The following is a 22,010-nucleotide window of genomic DNA, read 5'->3' on the forward strand; positions in this document are numbered from 1 at the left end:
AATTGTTGCTCAGCATTTTCTGATTTTCACTCAACGTGCGGAATAAATGATGAGTGTTGAGGAGGATGTAATTTTCTGGCGTTGGAAAGGTGGCGCTAAGCGGTAACGGTGAGCAGCAGGATCCTCTTGCTTCATCTCCAGGCTGCTTGCGGCCCTGAGTATGCCCTGATTTGAAGTGTTGCCTTGTCTCCTCCACCAACATGGCGGTAAGCAAAAAGGGGAGAGGTTTAAAGACAAATCTATTTGCTTTGTGACACACCGGGGATCCCGGCTTGAGGGGGGGAAAACCATTGCTGCTACAGTTTTATTTATAATTGGAGATAAAAGCCGCTCAGCTAGAAGCTTGTGGAGGCCAAGTTCGGCTGCAGATAACACGCACGATGCTGCGACGCCAGGTTCTGGATTTTTATTTGTGCGTCGTTTCCTAAACTTGTCAGCTTCAAGCTCCCTGCTTTTTATATTCGGAATGACAGTTTATATTTTGATACGAGAAAGATATAACTAAGTGCATCTTTGCTTTTTTGCGCTAATGTCTGTGATGCTTTACCACGTTAAAGGTGCGATATAAAAGCAAGTTGCTGCAGAGACTGGATAAGAAGTTGCCTTAAAGCTTAAAATGAGGAAGTGGACCGCCTCGTTAGTTCAGTGCCAGACCTTGGAAGGTTGTTAGGTCGAACACGGCAGAGTTTTAGGTCTGAACCTCTGTCGAATCTACTTGCAAATGACTTGTGTTAAAAACAGTAGCCATGATTAGAGGATACTAAAACAAGGGAATAGTCCTTATGCAGGATATACAGGTAATTTGGCCCATCCAGTCCATATCATAGAATTTACAGTGCAGAAGGAGGCCATTCGGCCCATCGAGTCTGCACCAGCTCTTGGAGAGAGCACCCCACTTAAGCCCACACCTCCACCCCATTCCCGTAACCCAGTAACCTCACCTAACCTTAGGGCAATTTAGCATGGCCAATCCACCTAACCTGCACATCTTTGGACTGTGGGAGAAAACCAGAGCACCCGGAGGAAACATGCTGGTGCTTATGCTCCAGTCGTGCCTCCCATTTTACTAAATCGACCGTCATTAACATCTATTTATTCCCTTCTCCCTTAAATGATTGCCAAGCTTACCCTTAAATTTATCAATACTATTTGCTTTAAACACTCTGTATGATACAAGTTTCACATTCTCACCACGCTTGGGGTAAACAAGTTTCTTTTGAATTCCTTATTTGATTTCTTGGTGACTATCTTCTGCTGATGGCCACGAGTAATGCTCCACCCCACAAGAAACCACAGAAACTCTGCAGTGCAAAAGGAGGCCACTCAGCCCATTGAGTGTGCACTGACCTCCTGAAAGTGCACTCCACCCAGGCTCACTCTCCCTACCCCTGTAAGTTGATCATGGTCAATCCATCCAAGCTGTACTTCTTTGGGAACCAAGGGCAATTTAGCATGGCCAGTCCACCTAACCATTGTCTCTGTACTCTTGTCAAAACCTTTCATAATTGTGAACGCATCTATTAGGTCACTCCTCAGTCACCTTGTTTCAAGAAAAAAGAGAACCAGCCTGTTGTTCTTTTCCTGACAGATATATTATACTCACGCATTATCCTTCTAAATTTTCTCTGTTCCCTCTCCTGTGCCTATACATCCTTTTTATAATATGGTTACCAGAACTGTAGTGTACACACTACTTAAGGTTCAATATTTTTAAATTCTATTCCTCTAGAAATAAAGCCCAGTACTTGGTTTGTTTTTCTCCCCCCTCATTATGGCCATGCTAACCTGTGATGCAACTTTTAGTGAATGGGCGTATTTGTTTTTTTAAAATCCCTTTGTTCCTCTACCACACCTAGACTTGCACTTTCCAAGTAAGTGACCTCCCTATTCTTCCTACCAAAATATGTTACCTCACATTTATCTGTGTTGAACTTCATTTGCCAATTGTTTGTTCTGCAAGTTTATCAGTGTCCTCCTGTATTTTGTTGTGGTTCTCCTCTGTATTGACTATTCCCCCACCCCCAATTTGATATCACCTGTTTTTATTAAATTGAATTTTTAAAATTTGGATCAGACAGCAGATTTTATTTTCTTGAATCAGAACTGACACATTTATAGAAAATTTATACAAAAGCAGGAGTGACATTATATTTTAATATAGTTGCACACTGCATAAAAACTATGCAGCCTAACAAGATAGCTGCTAGATTTAGCTAATGTTCATGATTGCAGAAAGATTAGAGGTGCTCAAGTTCTTTGGTTAGAGGGCAGCATGTGGCACAGTGGTTAGCACTGGGACTGCGTCGCTGAGGACCCGGGTTCGAATCCCGGCCCTGGGTCACTTTCTGTGCGGAGTTTGCACATTCTCCCCATGTCTGTGTGGGTTTCACCCCCACAACCCAAAGATGTGCAGGTTAGGTGGATTGGCCATGCTAAATTGCCCCTTAATTGGAAAAATATATATATAATTGGGTACTCTAAATTTATATTAAAAAATATAGTTCTTTGGTTCAGAAAGGAGGGTGTAAGCTTGGTGGGAAAAATTTGAGGTGCATTAGTTGTTTTAGTTCAAAGGAATTTAGAAGGACCTGAGGATATATATTTAAACTATTGGTTGATTTATAATCAACTTTTTGAATTTCTTGCTTCAATGTTGATGTTTAGTAGCAGAGATATTAAGGACACTTTTAAAAAATAAATTTAGAGTACCCAATCATTTTGTTCCAATTAAGGGGCAATTTAGTGTGGCCAATCCACCTGACCAGCACATCTTTGGGTTGTGGGGGTGAAACCCACACAGACAAGACGAGAATGTGCAACTCCACACAGACAGTGACCCAGGGCCGGGATTCGAACCCGGGTCCTCAGCTCTGCAATCCCAGTGCTAACCACTGCGCAATGTGCCGCCCCAGGACACTTTATGATTGAGTGCAAAAGGTATCTGGTTTGATGGGCTGAACAGTTACCTCTTGTTCATTAGGATTTGGAATATAGTTCCTGTTTCAGTGCTGATGTATCAAAACCCTATTGAGCTTTGGAATTTTGAGCTGAAATCCTGTTTTATCGAAATTGGAAGTTGTCTTCACACAGCAGTGATTGGTAATGCTTAAAATAACTTCAATTTCTGTAAAAGTAAAAGTTTGAATTCAATGTATCAGTATAGCTAGCTCATTTCTAGCATCTTCTGGTAAGCTGGGAGTTTAACATTGAAGAAAGTTTACAACTTGAAATTATGTGGTTTGGGTTGTCAAAAATCAGCAAGTACTTTTTATCCATTTCAGTTGACCACAGACATTTAAAATAATTGTTGTGGGAGAAGTGCGATGATTGTAGGATGTTTAATCTGATGCCTCCAGTAACATTTAGAAGTATAATCCTTTTTGAAATTTTTACTTCAATTGATTGAAATTGCTATTACCGATCATTATTAAAGTAACATAAAGTCGCCATAGTCCCAGATGACCACAGGCTGCTTTCCCTTTTGAGGGGGGAGAGCTGACTGGCGGCACGGGAGCACAGTGGTTAGCACTGTTGCTTCACAATGCCAGGGACCCGGGTTCGATTCCCGGCTTGGGTCACTGTCTGTGCGGAGTCTGCACATTCTCCATGTGTGGCCGGGTGCTCTGGTTTCCTCCCACAAGCCCCGAAAGACGTGCTTATTAGGTGAATTGGACATTCTGAATTCTCCCTCAAGTGTACCGAACAGGCGCCGGAATATGGCGACTAATAATAATAATCGCTTATTGTCACAAGTATGCTTCAATGAAGTTACTGTGAAAAGTTACTAGTCGCTACATTCCGGCGCCTGTTCGGGGAGGCCGGTACAGGAATTGAACCTGCGCTGCTGGCCTTGTTCTGCATTACAAGCCAGCTATTTTGCCCACTGTGCTAAACCACCCCACAGGGGCTTTTCACAGTAACTTCATTGCAGTGTTAATGTAAGCCTACTTGTGACAATAATAAAGATTATTATTATTTAACCTGAGGATCACCACACCTCAGGTGAGGGGGAAGGTTGTGAAGGCAAGGCCTTTATGAATAACCTCAGCTGGTGCATGAATAACCTCAGCTGGTGCGAGAATTGAACACACGCCTTTGGCCTCGCTCTACATCACGAACCAGCTGTCCAGCCAACTGAGCTCAACTTGGTCCCCAGATCATTATTACAATGCCAACAAAAGGGTGTATAATAAATTTGGAATCCGAGTGCGGGGCATGGAATTATGGCGACTGATGTTCCTAATCGAGGCTGATTCCTTGATTTTGATAGATTGCTAAATTGTGGAACGTCAAGATAACGTTTACAAATTGTACTGCAAGTTCAAGTGAATGTAGGAAGGAAATCTCGGTCATCTACTGTAATGCTTACTGAAATCCCAGTGGCAACACTATTATAACTGCTTTTGTGAGAGAGGTAGAGAAGGAAAATTGTCTGGCAGGTGATAATATTTGTGGAGGGAAGGTGGAGAGAAAGATAAGTCATCGCGTTCACAATAGTCAGCTCTAAACTTCTGTCACAACCAGATGAGGAGGAGTAGAATGGCTCCTCTTGTTTCCCGTTCCTCCTGTGACTGCAACAGATTTTTAAGAATGATATGTTTGCCAATTAAGTGAGCGTTTGATTGTTTCCATGCTATGACTGTCAACGACACATACAAACCGGTTTCCTTGTAGGTTTCTAAAATAAAAGGCAGGAGTATTTATCGTACTTAACACCCAATCTAAATAAAATAATGAAACAGTTTGACTTTCACGCATCCATACACTCAAGGGTTCCCTCAAACACACACAAGTAATTTACAAAGTGGGCCAATAGATAAAGATTTTTAAAAGTCTAATAAAGGTAAGTGACATATGGATCTTGTAGGTTGATGACTTGGCTAGTTTCATGCTAGACTCGATGGTCCCTCAGGATTTGGCATTGTGACGGTTTACATATAGCGACAGATCTGTTCTTCTGGAGACAACATCTGCTGGATTAGTTCTTGTAAACCCACCCTGCCTGCAGTGAATAGATGATCGGAACAGCAGGCAGGGCTGAAACCTGCAGGCTGGGTTGGGTGAAAGAGCACTCCACTCGGGGGTCCTGCTTCTTCAGCATTTCTTCTACATCGGTTCTGTGACCTAGAGAAAAAGGCATTTCTTAAATCAAAGAGGGTTAGTGGGCTCATCACATGATCTCTTACCAATTGCCCAGTTACCCAAATATAGTCACAGCAAGTTGATTCCAGTTACATGGTTTAGACTTGATTGGAAGAGATCCTTTCTCAGCCAGAGTCCATTGGCTAAAAAGATTGCATCGAATGCTTGGTCTACACCCAGTTGAGTACACAAGTGATTGTCTGGATGTTTTGTGAATGGGGCAGGAGGTAGTACATTCACACTCCTCCGAGGTGATTATTTCTATGTTTTTTTTCTGGACAGGCTGACTCCAATGTAATGGCTTTGGTATTGGTACGGTAACAGTGATGCAAATGTTTGGTCATCTTAGCAGCTGTTGTTTTAAATGCTGCTGGTTGCTTCTTTTAAAACACCACCAGTGGTTTTCAGCCCAATAAAGAATTAGCCATTTTTTGATGTAAAGCATGGTCCAATAATGCCTCATTATGTCAGCAAAATGTATCTTGGTTTCTAAGGTAATCCCTTATTTTAGGACCAGGGTGAGAAGAAGGAGAATCCTATGCGTGAACTCCGCATCAGAAAGCTCTGTATGAATATATGTGTTGGTGAAAGTGGTGATCGGCTTACTCGAGCTGCCAAAGTGCTTGAGCAGCTCACTGGCCAAACCCCTGTCTTCTCCAAAGGTGAGTTTGGACGCATGACTTGAAGTTGATAAAACTTCACTCAAATGCTTTTGAATTTGTTGCATTGTCAAATAACGTATGTTCTCCATCAGCTCGCTACACTGTGAGATCTTTTGGTATCAGGAGAAATGAAAAGATTGCTGTTCACTGCACAGTCCGTGGTGCCAAAGCTGAGGAGATCCTGGAGAAAGGCCTTAAAGTATGTTAGACTGCTTTATTTTGCAGTAGTTTGTAGAAGTAATAAGCCGTTCCCTTTCGGTTTTGTATGGGTGAACCTTATTTTTGTTTTTAAAAAGGTGCTTTTATTTATCCTTTTGTTTTACACTGTCTTTGGTTGCATTTTTAATCTGCAGTTTGAAAAAATGGAATGGGGGCGATGGTGGTGTTGGGCAGCAAGCTGGCTGGGGAAATTGCTCATTGCACAAATCAAAGCTAACGCTTCAATGCTGTGCTGAGAGCGCTCCGTTCAGAGGTGCTATCCTTTGGATGAGTGTTAAACCGGGGTTTCACCTGTATCCCCTGATGGACATAAAAGATGCCATGGTGCTATTTCAAAGCAGAGGAGGGGAGTGTGTTGCCCTGGTTAATATTTATTCCTAAACCAACATCATCTGGTCCTTATCACGTTGTAGTTCGTGTAGCTTTTGTGCACAAATTGGCTGCTGTTTTTCCCCACATTACAACAGTGACTACATTGGTTGAGAAGCATTTTTGGACACTCTTGTTGTGAAAGGCTCTAGAAATGCAAATCGTTTAGGGGTGTATAAATTCTGCTGTAATTCCACTGTCCAGTCATTATGGAAACTGGCAACGGTCACCTGTATGGGGAAAATGCTTCATTCCGGTAATTTTAACACAGAAGCAAAATACCTTCCACAGATACTCTAATCTGAAATAAAAATGCTGGAAGTACACAGTAGGTCAGGCTGCAATTATGGAGAAAGGAACAGAGTTGGTTCATCAGGTCAATGACCTGTCACCGGAACCATTTTTAATTGTTCCTTAATTCTTAAATCCATTAAAGTTGATCCTCTGGGAAATGTTCTGACCTCAGTGAGGTTGGCAGAAATCATTTGAGTTGAAACATTGAGTGCGATTTCCAAGGCCTAGAATGTCATTTAAAAAAAAAAAAATTTAGAGTATCCAATTCTTTATTTCCAATTAAGGGGCAATTTAGCGTGGTCAATTCACCTACCCTGCACATCTTTTTGGGTTGTGGGGGTGAGACCCACACAGACATGGGGAAAATGAGCAAACTCCACACGGACAGTGACCCGGGGCCGGGATCGAACCCGGGCCCTCAGCGCCGTGAAGCAGCAGTGCGAATCACTGTATCGCCACGCTGCCCAACTAGATTTGTTTTTACAGCGTAAGGAAAATTTTAAGTGGATGTTTCTTAGAGCTGACCTTGTTTTTGATTATTGAGCATCTGTTGTGAAATTGAGGCAGTGAATAAAGCTATTTTTAATGGTTTTGTTTTATTCCTTTCATCTACAGGTTCGTGAATATGAGCTGAGGAAAAACAACTTCTCAGATACTGGCAACTTTGGTTTTGGTATTCAGGAGCACATTGATTTGGGCATTAAGTATGATCCAAGCATTGGTATCTATGGATTGGACTTCTATGTGGTAAGTACTATCTATTACATGGTTGCTTTGTGGGATTAAAAGAGTTGGGTGAATATGCATTTAAATATATTGCGCAAAACCATTTGTCCTCTAGGGGAAATTTTTCCAGCCACAGCTACTTTCTGCATGTGTTGATCCCAGACTGAAACTTCTGCGTCTGAGTTCCAAGAAAAAGTCATATTGGGCTCAAAACATTAACTCTGCTTCTCTTTCTACCGATGCTGCCAGACCTGCTGAGGTTTTCCAGCATTTTCTGTTTCTATTTCAGATTTACAGCGTCTGCAGTACTTTGCTTTAACAAAACCTTCAGTTCCCAGTTCACAAAGCCCTGCCGTCGATAAGGTAAGTTGACTGTGATCAAAAATCAACAAAAATAAATCTGACATTTAAAAAAATATATATTTCCAGTAGCTGCGATTCTGCACTCGTGTAACAGTTCAGCTAACCCCATCCTACCTACTTCTCTAGGTGTTTGAGTACTAGATTAAGTTGTGCACAAGCCCTATCTAGTGAAGAAGCTGAATAAATTTTAATTTATCTCAACCCCCTGTATAATTTTTGGCCACCGATGCTCATCCTCTAATTTTACAAATGACAAAATGCAGTGCAGGTTCTGTGTATGAGCTCTGATTCTGAAATGAAATAATTATACTGCCTATTGTGCTTGGGTGGTATATTAGTGTATTGAGTTTGTAGCATGACTCAAGCTTCAAAACTAGAATTCCATTACACCATTCAAAGGCAGTATATTTTTTCTGAATTTGCTGACTCATGATATGTGGCTCTTCCAGCACTGTCCAACGTCTGCTTTATTACCACAGCCCATTCTCCCTGTTTCACTCCGGTCTGAGTGGTTGCAGGCTTTTGATGGTGACATGTCATCTGATCCGATTCATATTTCACCGAATGTTCACTTTCTGGGGTAGGCACAATAGGAAGCAGAAGCATTGTTTTTAAAATAAAACTTTCCCCCACTCTTCTCTGTAACAGGGGTGTATGTAGTGTACTCCCTGTTTCTGTCTTTAACTCAGCACCAACAAAGGATTCATTCTGGACCAGCTCCCCTGAAAGCCGAGGATTCCTGCTGCTAATTGTAACTTCAGTTGAAAAGTGGGGCGATGTCTTGGGAGAACAGGATGTGTTTGATTGTGATGCCTCTGATCATTATTACTTGCTGTCTTTTTAGTCACAAGAAGAATGGATACGTGGACTTGGCAATGGGGTGGGGAAAATATGTGATGGGCAAGTAATACTGATAATGCATGGTAAGAGATTCTCTTCACAGAATTGGTACTGCGCAAAAGGAGGCCATTCTGTCCATCATGTCTGCACCAGCTCTTCAAATGACTTAGCACCATTCTCCTGGCTTCTCCCCATACCCTTGCACATTTAGATAATTATCTGAATAGAAAGAATGACCTCTTGAATGTCACAATTGAACCTGCCTCCACTACCCTTCCAGGCCGTGCACTCCAGACTCAAACCACTTGTTTCGTGAAAACATTTTTTTTTTCACGTCATGTTTGCTTCTTTTGCAAATCGATTAAAATCTGTGTCCTCTCTTTCTCGATCGTTTTAAATCAAGAACCGTTTCTCCCTATCTACTGTGTCCAGCCTCATGATTTTGAACACCTATATCAAATCTCTCTAAGCTGCCTTCCCTCCAAGGAGAACAGTCCCAACCTCTTCAATCTGTCCTCGTAACTGAACTTTCTCATTCTTGTAAACCTCTTCTGCACTCTCTCCAATGCGTTCACATCCTTCCTATAGTGTGCCACCCAGAACTGCACACAATATTCCAGCTGAGGTCCAACTAGTGTCTTGTATAAGTTCAGCATTACCTACTTGCTCTTGCACTCTATACCCCTAATAATAAAGTCCAAGATACTATGTGCTTTATTAACTGCTCGCTCCACATGTCCTGCTCCCTTCAATGATCTATGCACATATACACACAGGTCCCTCTGCTCCTGCATCCCCTTAAGAATTGTACCCTGTATTTTATATTGTCTGTCCAGGTTCTTCCTATCAAATCAATCCTATCACCTCCCACAATTGCACATTGAACTTCATCTGCCACCCATCTGCCCACTCCACTAGCTTGTCTGTGTCCTTTTGAAGTTCTACACTGTCCTCCACAAAGTTTACAATGCTTCCATATTTCATGTCATCCGCAAACTTTGAAATTGCCCCCTGCACACCAAGATCTAGATCATTAACATCATGAAAAGCAAGGGTCCCAATACCGACCCCTAGGGAACTCCACTACAAACCTTCCTTCATTCAATATTCAAAATGTTGCTCTCTTTGGTTGGCTCTGAATATGGCGGTCAATATGGTCGCCTTCCTTAATTCCAATTACGTTTGCTCTAGAGTCGCCAGGTATCTTTCGATACCGCCACAAGGTTCAAAACCGAATACTGATCAAAGACTCGATACACCAGTTAGTTAGTTCAAAGTCAATGCTTATTTATTTACACACACAGTTAAATCTACTCATGCACAAATACTTCAGACTAAACTATCACTACTGCTAAAGCCTATACTTAGCTTCGGGCGCCCACTCAGTCAGAGGAACAATGGCCGTTGTTCGGTTCTGAGGCTGCTGGGGTCGAACTGTGTTGCTCGTTTTAGCCTTTGTTTAATTGCTCTTGTTCTGTCACCTTTGCTCTTGAGTCGCCAGGTATCTTTCTGATACCGCCACGTGGTTCAAGTCCAAGTAATGATCAATAATCCAACACACCGCTTAGTAAGAGTTAAATCAACGCACATTTATTATATACAGTAATCAATACTGATACATTAATTCTACTTCTAAGCTACCTCCTACAACTAACAGGCCAATACTTAACTTTGGAAATGGCCCACCATGTCAGGGAAACGAATGGCCTTTCGTATGGGTTCTGTGCCTGCGGGATTCAAAGCTGGTACAGGTCGATAGTCAGGAGTGCCTATCTCGGAGCAAGCGTTGGAGTAAGACTTACTATTTCTCGCGGCTGTTGCAGAGGGTCAGCAGAAGGGTCTCGAAGAGTGTGGAGAGGAGAAGAAAAGTCGATTTGAACTTGGCCCCTATTCTTATAGACCCCAGGGGCTTCCCGCCTCTCGGGGCGGACCTTGTACCTGGTTCCAAGTGATTGGACTTGGTCCCAATCACTTGGTTCGATATTCTCCAATGCTGGAGTGATTCCTTGATCGATGGGCGGTCTTGAGGTGGTCATTCACCTATCTTTGTGTAAGCTGCTGCTGGCGCCGAAAAGTCTGGGTTGGCTTTGTGTGTCTAATTTGTAGCATATTGTTCCCGGGGATTCCTAATTTATATGCAGATGGCTGGTGTGTTATGTTGATGGCTGCAGGTTTCGATTCGGTCTGGCCTCCCCAGAGGCGAGTACACTGATTTACCTGCAGCTGTCTGTTTGAGTCCTGTTGACTGATTTTTCCATCAGCCTCTTCCGTTCGCCATTTTAAATCGGGGTTTGGCCATTCTAATCGGGAGTTAGCCATTTTAAATGGCTACAACTGGTACAGGGGAACAGGTAAAGTCGTCTGTCTGGTAGCGAGCGTTGACCTTGAACTTACTTGCTTCTGGTGCAGCTGGTGGACGGGTCTCCGCTGTGAGAGCCAAGTCCAAGAGAGTGATTCTCTCTTGGAGGCTCCTTCTTATACCTAAAGGGGCTTTGCGCTCTTTTGGGCGGGCCTTGAACTTGGCCCCAATCAATTGGGCCGTTTCTCGATCATTCCTATTGATTTCATCCAATAAAGAGGTGGGTGCCCTGATGGCTGGCCGTGTCCTAGGTGGCCGTTGGCCTGCTTTGTTTCGGTCTCCTCTGGCGCCGGGGTGTCTGCCTTAGTATCGGTTACTCAAATGTTACTTTTTTGTTCCCGGAGATGGGCCATTAGTATGCTAATGGGCCTACAGTTTTGGTCTTGTCTGGGAGCTGTGGCTCCAATATAGAGGCAAGCTCTGAACCTGCTTGTTTTCTCAGCATTGTCCATTTTCCCTGCAATCTTTGCAAAGTGTCCATTTTGTAATCGGGAAGTGGCCATCCCAGATGGCTACAACATTGAACTTCATCTGCCACCCATCTGCCCACTCCACTAGCTTGTCTCTGTCCTTTTGAAGTTCTACACTGTCCTCCACAAAGTTTACAATGCTCCCATATTTCATGTCATCCGCAGACTTTGAAATTGTCCCCTGCACACCAAGATCTAGATCATTAACATATATCATGAAAAGCAGGGGTCCCAATACTGACCCCTAGGGAACTCCACTACAAACCTTCCTTCATTCAATATTCAATGACCATTACTCTCCGTTTCCTATTACTCAACCAATTCCACTTTGCTATTGTCCCTTTTATTCCATGAGCTATAACTTTTCTCACAAGTCTGTCGTGTGGCATTGTATCAAATGCCTTTTGAAAGTCCATGTACCCCACATCAACAGCATTACCCTCATCGACCTTTCTGTTACTTCTTCAAAAAACTTCAAAAAAGCTTGTTAGTTAACCACAATTTCCCCTTTAGAAATCCATGCTGGCTCTTCGTAATCAGCCCACATTTTTCCTAATTACTGCTAATTATCCCAAATAATTGTTTACAGAAGCTTCCCCATCACTGATGTTAAATTGACTGGTCTGTAATTGTTGGGTTTATCTTATCTTTACAACCTTTTTTGAACAAGGGCATAATGTCTGCAATTCTCCAGTCCTCTGACACATCCCCCGAGTCTCAGGAAGACTGAAAGGTTATGGCCAATGTCCCTGCAATTCTTTTTTAAAATAAATTTAGAGTACCCAATTGTTTTTTTTTCAATTAAGGGGCAATTTAGCATGGCCAAGCCACCTAACCTGCTGCAATCCTTTTTTAAAATACATTTGAAGTGCCCAATTCATTTTTTTTTTCTAATTAAAGGGCAATTTAGCGTGGTCAATCCACCTACCCTGCCCATCTTTGGGTTGTGGGGGTGAGACCCACGCAGACACTGGGAGAATGTGCAAACTCCACAAGGACAGTGACCCGGAGCTGCGATCGAACCCAGGCCCTCAGCGCCGTCAGGAAGCAGTGCTGCTAACCACTGCGCCACCGAGCCACCCTCTGCCCCTGCAAATCCAATCTCACTTCCTTCAATATCCTTGGATGCATTTCATCTGGTCCCGATGCCTTGTCAACTTTAAGTACCAATACATCCTCCTTAACCAATTGTGAACCCTTCTAGTGACAGAGTTTCTTCCTCTGTCACCATGGCCTAGATAGCATCTATCTCCTTGGTAAACACAGCTGCAAAGTATTCATTTCATACCTCTGCCATGCCCCCTGCCTCCATATGTAAATTCCATGAACTCAGTCTAGGAACATTTGCCCCTCTCTAGTACCACTGTCTCAGTCTACATTCAGGTAATTAAAGGACCCTATTATAACTCTTCTATACTGTTTGCATCACTGTAATTTCCCTGCAGAGTTCTTCCGCTACATCCTCCTCACTAGTTGGTGCTCTATAGACTACACCGAGCAATGTAATTGTACCTTTTTTGTTCCTTTGCTCTAGCCAAATTGATTCTGTTCTTGAACCCTCTGGGACATCCTCTTTCTCCAGCACTGAAAAGAAATCCCCATAACCAATACCAGCACTACATCCTCCTTTTCTTCCGTTTCTATCTTGCACCCAGAAATATTTAACACCCAGTCCTACCCTTCCTTGAGCCAGGTCTCCGCTATCGCCACAACATTATATCTCCACATGGCAGTCTACACATATAACTCTCCAATCTTATTTATTGTTCTCCGTGCATTCAGTAATCCTGATTTAGACTTCATTTCTTCTCCCTTGCTCCAACTCCATCTATTAACTTACTATTATCTATACTAGTCCTATCTGTCTCTCCCAGTATTTTGTGCATCCTGGTATTCCTCGCTAACATTCTCACTTGGTTCCCACATCCCCGCTGAGTTAGCTTAAAGCTTTCCCAACAGCACTAGCAAAACTACCCGCAAGGAACTCAGTCCAACTCTGCCAGGTGAAGCTTGTACAGGTGCCATCTCCCCCAGAGCCAGTCCAAGAAATCTAAAGCCCTCCCTCTTGCACCATCTTTCCAGCCACACATGTATCTGTTTATTCTCTTAATTCTGTAGTCACTTGCACATGGCACCGGGTCTAATCCAGAGATTATTACATTTGAAGTCTTGCTTATAATTTTTTACCTAGCCCCTGAATTCTGATTGCAGGACTACATCCTCCTTCCTTCCTAAGTCTTTGGTACCAGTGTGGGCCATAACCTCAGATGTTCACCCTTCCCATGATGATATCCTTGACCTGGCACCAGGGAGGCAATGTACCACCCTGGAGTTGCATATTTTGGCCACAAGAACGTTTGCCTTTCCCCTAACTAACGAATCCCTTATCACTATTGCAGTTACTTTCTTCTTCTGCCCCTCCTGTACAGCCAAGCCATCTGTGAAGCCACAAGCTTGGCTCTGACTGCATCCATCTGAGGAACCAGCATCCTCCGCTGCTTCCAAACCACAAAACCTATTTGTGAGCGGGACCCCAGTGAACTCCTGCACTACAGGCCTGGTTTTCTTGGACTGCCTGCGATTGTCCATTTCCCCCCTGCCACCAGGCTCCGAGGTTGTGGTGTGACCACTTCTCTGAACGTGCTATTCATGTAGTTCCCAGCTTCACAGATATGCCACAGTGACTCCAGCAAGCCCTGAGACCCGGAGCTCTGGTTTCTCCAGCTGGCAGCACTTCCTGCACATATGGTCGTCTGGGATTCTAGTAGCGTCCATGATTTCCCACATATTACAGGACACCCACTCGACTGAGCTGCCATTGTCTGAACTTCGATTATGTTAACCTTATTTTCCTTTGGATTACCCTGACTTTCCTTTATTCCTGGCACTTCTCACTTAAATCCAAGTGTAGCTGCTTCTTGAAAAATAATATGCTTTTCTAATTTACAGCAATTTAAAGACAATCCCTGACAGAAGTTTCTTCACAACCAATGAACGTACTGTCTTCCTGTGATGTCACTTTGTTTATTACTCTCATTTAAAAAAATAAATTTAGAGTACCCAATTCATTTTTTCCAATTAAAGGCAATTTAGTGTGGCCAATCCACCTATCCTGCACATCTTTGAGTTGTGGGGGCGAAACCCTCGCAAACACGGGGAGAATATGAAACTCCACACAGACAGTGACCCAGAGGCAGGATCGAACCTCGGACCTCGGCGCCATGAGGCAGCAATGCTAACCACTGCACAACCGTGCTGCCCGTTTATCACTCTCCTTTTGCACTCCGTTCTGAGTAGCTGAATTGTTCACTGCCTATCGATTGCCAGGTAAGTGGAACGTGGCTGCTCCATTCTGGAGCCACAGACTGGACTGAATTGGATTTGCTGTCTCTGGACCCTCTTTTCACTCTCTCTTCTAGGTGGTGGTTGCTTCCTCTGTGTCCTCTTTTCACCTTCCCTTCTAGGTGGTGGTTACTTCCCTGGGTCCTCTTGTCACCCGCTCTATGTTGGTGGTTACTTCTCTCGTATTACTGGATTAATTAAGCACTCGTCGGTTTTGATAAACATAGAAAGTAGGAGGAGTAGGCCATTTGGCCCTCTAAGCCTGTTCCGCCATTTGTTATGATCATGGCTGATCATCCAACTGAGTAACCTGTTTTTGCTCTTCTCTTTTCCCCCCCCCCCCAATCCTTTAATACCTCTAGCCCCAAGAACTATATCTAACTCCTTTTTGAAAACATACAATGTTTTGGCCATCGGAGGCCATTTGATCCCACACACCTGTTCCTGTGCTAGCTCGTCAATGCTAGCTCATCAACTAGAACTATCTACTCTAATTACATTTTATTCGCCTTTTTACTCTGTTTTATGTTTCTTCAAAATTTTATGCCGTTTAAAAAATAAATAAATCATTGTCTCTCTTTCTTGGTAAGAACTCCATAGTCAAATACCACTTGGTGGTAGGAAATATGTTCTTCAAACAGAACTGATTCTATCTTTTCCGTTTCCTTCCTGTAAATTATGTTTTTATATGCTCTCAGCTAATAAAGATCTATGTATCTGTGCTGCTAAACCTCTCTTCTTCCCTCCCAAATGACCACTCCACCAACTATTCTGACCTCCTGAAATGTTCTGCATCATTTGATCTATATTGTACACCCAGCATGGTAATTCATTTCAGATACATTTTGTTTGAGAATCATCAATTAGAAACTTTCTGGTGGTTGTAATTATCTCCTTAATTAATAGACCACACATCTTCACTTTACCACCTATGTTGAAAGTTTTATAAATTGGAATATTTAATTCCCTTTTCCTTTCTTGTGTGCATTTGTGGGAGCAGGATGTGGGGCAGAAAATAAATCAGGAGATAGAAAAGACATGTAAAAAAGGCAATAATACAATAATCATGGGGGACTTCAATATGCAGGTGGACTGGGAAAATCAGGTTGGTAGTGGATCTCAAAAAAAGGAATTTGTGCAATGTCTAAAATGTTTTTTTTGGAGCAGCTTGTGACAGAGCCTACTAGGGACCAGGCAATTCTGGATTTGGTGATGTGTAATGAGGCAGACTTGATTAGGGAACTTAAGGTGAAGGAACCCTTCGGGAGCAGTGACCACAATATGATAGAATTTACCCTGCAGTTTGAGAGGGAGAAGCTGCAATCAGATGTAACGGTATTACAATTAAATAAGGGTAACTACAAAGACATGTGGGAGGAGCTGGCCAGAGTTAACTGGAAAAGGAGCCTAGCAGGGAAGACAGTAGAACCGCAATGGCGGGAGTTTTTTGGGGTTATTCAGGCAGCACAACAGAAATTCATCCCAAGGAGGAAGAAACATGCTAAGGGGAGGACAAGACATCCATGGCTGACGTGGGAAGTCAAAGACAGCATAAAAGCTAAAGAAAAAACATACAAAGTGGCGAGGATTAGTGGGAAGCCAGAGGATTGGGAAGCCTTTAAAAGCATGCAGAGGACAACTAAAAAAGCAATAAGGGGAGAGAAGATGAAATATGAGTGCAAGCTAGCTAGTAATATAAAGGAAGATAGGAAGAGTTTTGTTCAATATATAAAAGGTAAGCGAGAGGCAAAAATAGACTTTGGAGCACTGGAAAATGTGGCTGGAGAAGTAATAATAGGAAACAAAGAAATGGCAGATGAACCGAATAGTTACTTTGCATCAGTCTTCACGGTGGAAGACACCAGTGGGATGCCAGAGCTTCAGGAGAACCAGGTGGCAGAGGTGAGTGCAGTGACCATTACTAAGGAGAAGGTTCTGGGGAAACTGAAAGGTCTGAAGGTGGATAAATCACCTGGACCGGATGGACTACACCCCAGGGTTCTAAAAGAGATAGCTCAGGAGATTGTGGAGGGATTGGTGATGATCTTTCAGGAATCACTGTAGGCAGGAAGGGTTCCAGAGGACTGGAAAGTGGTTAATGTAACACCCCTGTTTAAGGGAGGCAGAAGACGGGAAATTATAGGCCGGTTAGCCTGACTTCATCATTGGTAAGATTTTAGAGTCCATTATTAAAGATGAGATCACGGAGTACTTGGAAGTGCATGATAAAATAGGACTGAGTCAGCACGGCTTCGACAAGGGGAGGTCATGTCTGACAAATTTGTTAGAGTTCTTTGGGAAAGTAACAATGAAGTTAGACAAAGGAGAACCAGTGGATGCGATTTATTTAGATTTCCAGAAGGCCTTTGGTAAGGTGTTGCATAAGAGACTGTTAAATAAGTTAAGCGTCCATGGCGTTAAGGGTAAGATCCTGGCATGAATAAAGGATTGGCTGACTGGCAGAAGGCAGAGAGTGGGGATAAAGGGGTCTTTTTCAGGATGGCAGCCAATGATTAGTGGTGTACCTCAAGGGTCGGTGCTGGGACCACAACTTTTCACAATATACATTAATGATCTGGAGGAAGGAACTGAAGGCACTGTTGCTAAGTTTGCCGATGATACAAAGATCTGTAGAGTGGCAGGTAGTCTTGAGGAAGCAGGCGGGCTGCAGAAGGACTTGGGCAGGCTAGGAGAGTGGGCAAAGAAGTGGCAGATAGAATACAATGTGGAAAAGTGAGGTTATGCACTTTGGAAGGAGAAATGGAGGCATAGACTATTTTCTAAATGGGAAGATGCTTAGGAAATCAGAAGCACAAAGGGACTTGGGAGTTCTTGTTCATGATTCTCTTCAGGTTAACGTGTAGGTTCAGTCAGCGGTTAGGAAGGCAAATGCAATGTTAGCATTCATGTCGATAGGGTTAGAATACAAGACCAGGGATGTACTTCTGAGGCTATATAAGGCTCTGGTCAGACCCGATTTGGAGTATTGTGAGCAGCTTTGGGCCCCGTATCTAAGGAAGGATGTGCTGGCCTTGGAAAGGGTCCAGAGGAGGTTCACAAGAATCATCCCTGGAATGAAGAGCTTGTTGTATGAGGAACGGTTGAGGACTCTGGGTCTGTACTCGTTGGAGTTTAGAAGGATGAGGTGGGGACCTTACTGAAACTTACAGGATACTGCGAGGTCTGGATAGGGTGGACGAGGAGAGGGTGTTTCCACTTGTAGGAAAAACTAGAAGCAGAGGCCACAATCTCAGACTAAAGGGACGATCCTTTAAAACATAGATGAGGAGGAATTTCTTCAGCCAGAGGGTGGTGAATCTGTGGAATGTTTTGCCGCAGGAGGCTGTGGAGGCCAAATCACTGAGTGTATTTAAGACAGAAACAAATAGGTTCTTGATTAATAAGGGGATCAGGGGTTATGGGGAGAAGGCAGGAGAATGGGGATGAGAAAATATCAGCCATGATTGAATGGCGGAGCAGACTCGATCGGCCAAGTGGCCTAATTCTGGCTCTTTTAGTCTTATTTTCCCTCTCACTCCTCCCCACCACCTTTTGAACTAATTTTCTCCTTTAGTATCTGTCTCCATATCTTTGCACCTCCCTTGCCTCGCTGGCTTAAATCCTCATTTACCATCTGAAGATGTTGATGTTGGTTCAGTTCAAGTAAAGCCTGGCCCATTTGTAGTTTCCACCAGCAGCTAGAAATTTGAAACTTTTGTATTAGAGATGAAAGACTTTCCCTTTACCCTCCCCCCTGCTTTTGATCTGTCTCCTTTCCTCCTCTCTTCAATTTTCTAGGTTCTGGGAAGACCAGGCTTCAGCATTACTGACAAGAAGCGTAAACGCGGTCGCATTGGAGCCAAACACAGGATCAACAAGGAGGAAGCCATGCGTTGGTTCCAACAGAAGGTACCTTTGCTTTCATGGTGTCACCCGGTGATCTGAATGTCTTTTAAGTATAGATGCAACCTGAAATTTGTTTCAAGACATTTCACTTTCTAATGATTTGCTTTTCTTTATTTTTGCAGTACGATGGTATCATTCTCCCAGGAAAATAAAAATGTTTTGTAACTATCAGTAATAAAAAAAATCTGATCCATAACACTATTCTGTTTTAGTCTCGTGATAGTTACCTCATCATTGTAAATTGGATTTAGGCAGAAAGACAACAGCCAATTGTACTTTATTTTTTTTGTTAAAAAATATACTTTGTCCCTAAAATATCTGAACGAACATTACAAACATTTCAAAATTGTACTGCTGACTTACACCACATTCTGACTCTGTATTGAATTGTTGTTTGACAAAGTTTGTCGTATCCACTGATGAGTTTACCACATTTTAATGAATGCCGGCTGTTTCCTGATGTGCTATTTGATGTGTACTATCTGTACATCAAGATCAAGAATCTTGATACCATGAATGGAACAAGAGCTAATTGGTGTGAATCACCCCATTTTGTACCCGTATTTGCTCTAAAGCCTTAAATCATTGCCATTCATTTAAAAAAAATTGTCTTGTCTGTTTTGTGTGATTAGCAATATTTCAGCCAAATGCTGATTCTTCGGATGTAGGCTTGAACACCAGATAAAACCTTCCCATTGTGCATTCCCAACAGTTTCACCCATCAGGAAAAAGAAATCTTGAGCTTTGCATATTGATTTCCTGCTTGTGCTTTTGTTGTGGAAAGCTGTGTACTGCGAATTCATGATCAGGAAAGTTTTGTCAACTGGCAATTCTGCAGCGAAAAGCATTATCACTGGAGTCCTATCTTCTATCAAATGACTCCAGTTGTAGTGTTCCACTCTGAATGCTGTGTCAACTGAGGATTCGATGATGAGCCGCATTCAAGAATGAAGAGAACAAAGTTAAGGAAGGAGAAAAATACCATGGAAAAGGAAAAAATAAAGCTGGTGGATCCCAATGATGCAGACTCTCTTGTCAGCCATGTGTTTGGATTGAGAATCTCCACTCCATTGATTAGTTTCCGAGAAAACGGAAGCGGCTGGTTTCTATATGGCATGGAGATCATGCATCAGAACATTATCTCTGTCCAGACAGTCTGCACTCTTGATGTCAAGCTGCATTTTACCTCCTGTTCTACTAGGTTCCTGAGCTGCTGGAACTGGTTCTACAGTGCCAGATTTTAATGTTTCTTGTGTCTGTGTCTTTTATTTGGTTTACTTATGTCTCCTTTTGTTTCATTATTATTTTTGACTATGATTTGGGGCGCGATTGAACGGCGTTGTCGCGCCCGACTCAGTGATGCGACAAGGCCATTTAACCTCGCGCTAGTCAGATCATCTCGTGAGATCCAGATAGACAGATTTAAATGAGTCATTCAGCTCACTTAAATATTTTGGCACCCGATTCTCCCAATCCTGGGAACGAACGTCCGCTCCTGGGAGACCTCACCCTGGCACTATTTACCACTGGTCCATAATTGCACCTGGGGAGGCTCTCCCAGTCCTTTGGAAACCCCTAGGTGGTCACTGACAGGGTGGCACCTTGACACTAGCATCCTGGCACTGCTAGGCTGGCATGGGCACTGCCAGGGTGTGCCAGGATGCCCAGGTGGCACTGCCAAGGGTTGGAGCCCAAGGAGGGCCAATCCCATGAAAGGGGCCTCCTAAAGGAGAGGGGGGGGGTAGTGAAGGGGTACCCAAAAGGAGGGATTGGGAGGCCTGAAAAAGGAAGCCCTCAGCAATCCCATTCTCATGTGGGAGTGGGGTAATGCCCATGTGTGCAGGGGGTGACATTACCCGTGGATGGGGGTCCCCCAAGTTCAGTTAGAGATAGGGGCACCCTTTCAAAATGCTGGCCCGATCTCAGAGGAGCCGGTCTCACTGGTGAATTCAGCTCCCTGTTGCTGACCAAATCCCTAAGTGCGGGCTCGACTTCAGAGAAACTCCCCAAGGCCCCAAAAAATGACTATATGTTGATAAGTACCGGTGTGGATCTCAACCAAAAGGCTGGCGAGAAACACCCTGACAATCTGACTCAAAATGACACTTGGAAATGTTTTGGTTAAACCGTGCCCCTGGTTTCACTTGAGCAGTCTAGTGTTTTGAAATGTTTTCCATTTTCTGATTTAAAAAGGATATTTATCCGTATTTATTTCCAGTTTTGACAAAGGGTCCACAACCAAAATGTTAATTATACCATTCTGTCCATTAATGTTCCCTGACCTAATGTTTACATAACTATTCTGACTCATTTTTGCATCTACAATTTCAGAGTATTAAGTAGAATGCTTCCATTTCAATGTGTTGGCTACTTTAGGGTGATTTAATTACACTGTGTAAAACCCTATTGATTGTAAGATAGTGAGTCAATAAATGCACCATATTAATGAAAAACGCAATAAATACACTATATTTACTATCTATATATTTTATTCACACATAAATAGTAATTCAAATCTTATGACAGTGAGTATACAAGGAACCTGGCACATTTCTGTAATTTTCATAAGACAAATGCAATTTTCTTTTAAATCAACAGCCCTTTTTGTTACTTCCTCTATCCTTCAAAATATATTTTAGCTTTAACTGTCTCTCTCTCTCTCTCTGCCAGGAGTGTTCAAATAAATGCAAATTCCATTTAACCTTGTTGGAGAATTCCTGCAGGGGAAATTCTAGGAATTTCTTTCTCACCATTTTTATCCTGTTCTGTTGTATAGAAACCTTGATTCTTGATTCTGTTATTTGAATTCTAAAATTGAAAAATCAGTTCGACATTGATCAGGGTTTCGCCATGTTATTTTGTGGATCGCAAGGTGGTGCAGTGGTTAGCACTACTGCCTCACAGCACCGAGGACCCGGGTTTGATCCCAGCCCTGGGTCACTGTCCATGTGGAGTTTGCACATTCTCCCTTTGTCTGCGTGGGTCTCACCCCCCGTAACCCAAAGATGTGCAGGGTAGGTGGATTGGTCATGCTAAATTGCCCCTTAATTGGGTACTCTAAATTTGTTTTTAAAAAGCCACATTATTGTGTTTATTGTCCCATATTAGTTATCTCACGTCTGGCATTAAATCTTGTATCCTGTGTGCTTTTGGTAGGAATGGTAAATTGCAAATCTAATATTGCATTAGAACTAGTATGTTTAACAGCAGTTTGAAGCCCTGTGGCTGAGAATAGTCATTTATTCAGTATTCAAAATTGCTAGTTCACAGCAGTATTTTTTTTGTTGAATCTATACCATTCAGTTCGCTTCTGATCAA

At 42.9% G+C, this 22,010-nt stretch overlaps 1 protein-coding gene across 3 annotated transcripts; it reads left to right on the forward strand.

The window, feature by feature from the left end:
• The first annotated feature begins 225 nt into the window (after positions 1-225).
• Positions 226-21,172, forward strand: rpl11 (ribosomal protein L11). 3 transcript variants are annotated; one of them, XM_072501170.1, is made up of 6 exons: positions 226-395; positions 5,654-5,804; positions 5,897-6,003; positions 7,302-7,433; positions 18,585-18,695; positions 18,815-21,172. In XM_072501170.1, exons 1-6 carry the CDS (start codon positions 381-383, stop codon positions 18,842-18,844), a joined length of 546 nt encoding a protein of 181 aa, XP_072357271.1. In that variant the 5' UTR covers positions 226-380; the 3' UTR covers positions 18,845-21,172. The 3 variants fall into 3 exon arrangements, with proteins under 3 accessions (XP_072357271.1, XP_072357272.1, XP_072357273.1); XM_072501171.1 differs by having other exon boundaries at positions 311-412; XM_072501172.1 differs by lacking the exon at positions 226-395 and adding an exon at positions 3,080-3,099.
• Positions 21,173-22,010: the final 838 nt, after the last annotated feature.

Source organism: Scyliorhinus torazame, chromosome 1 (assembly GCF_047496885.1).
Source record: "Scyliorhinus torazame isolate Kashiwa2021f chromosome 1, sScyTor2.1, whole genome shotgun sequence".
NCBI lineage: Eukaryota > Metazoa > Chordata > Chondrichthyes > Carcharhiniformes > Scyliorhinidae > Scyliorhinus > Scyliorhinus torazame.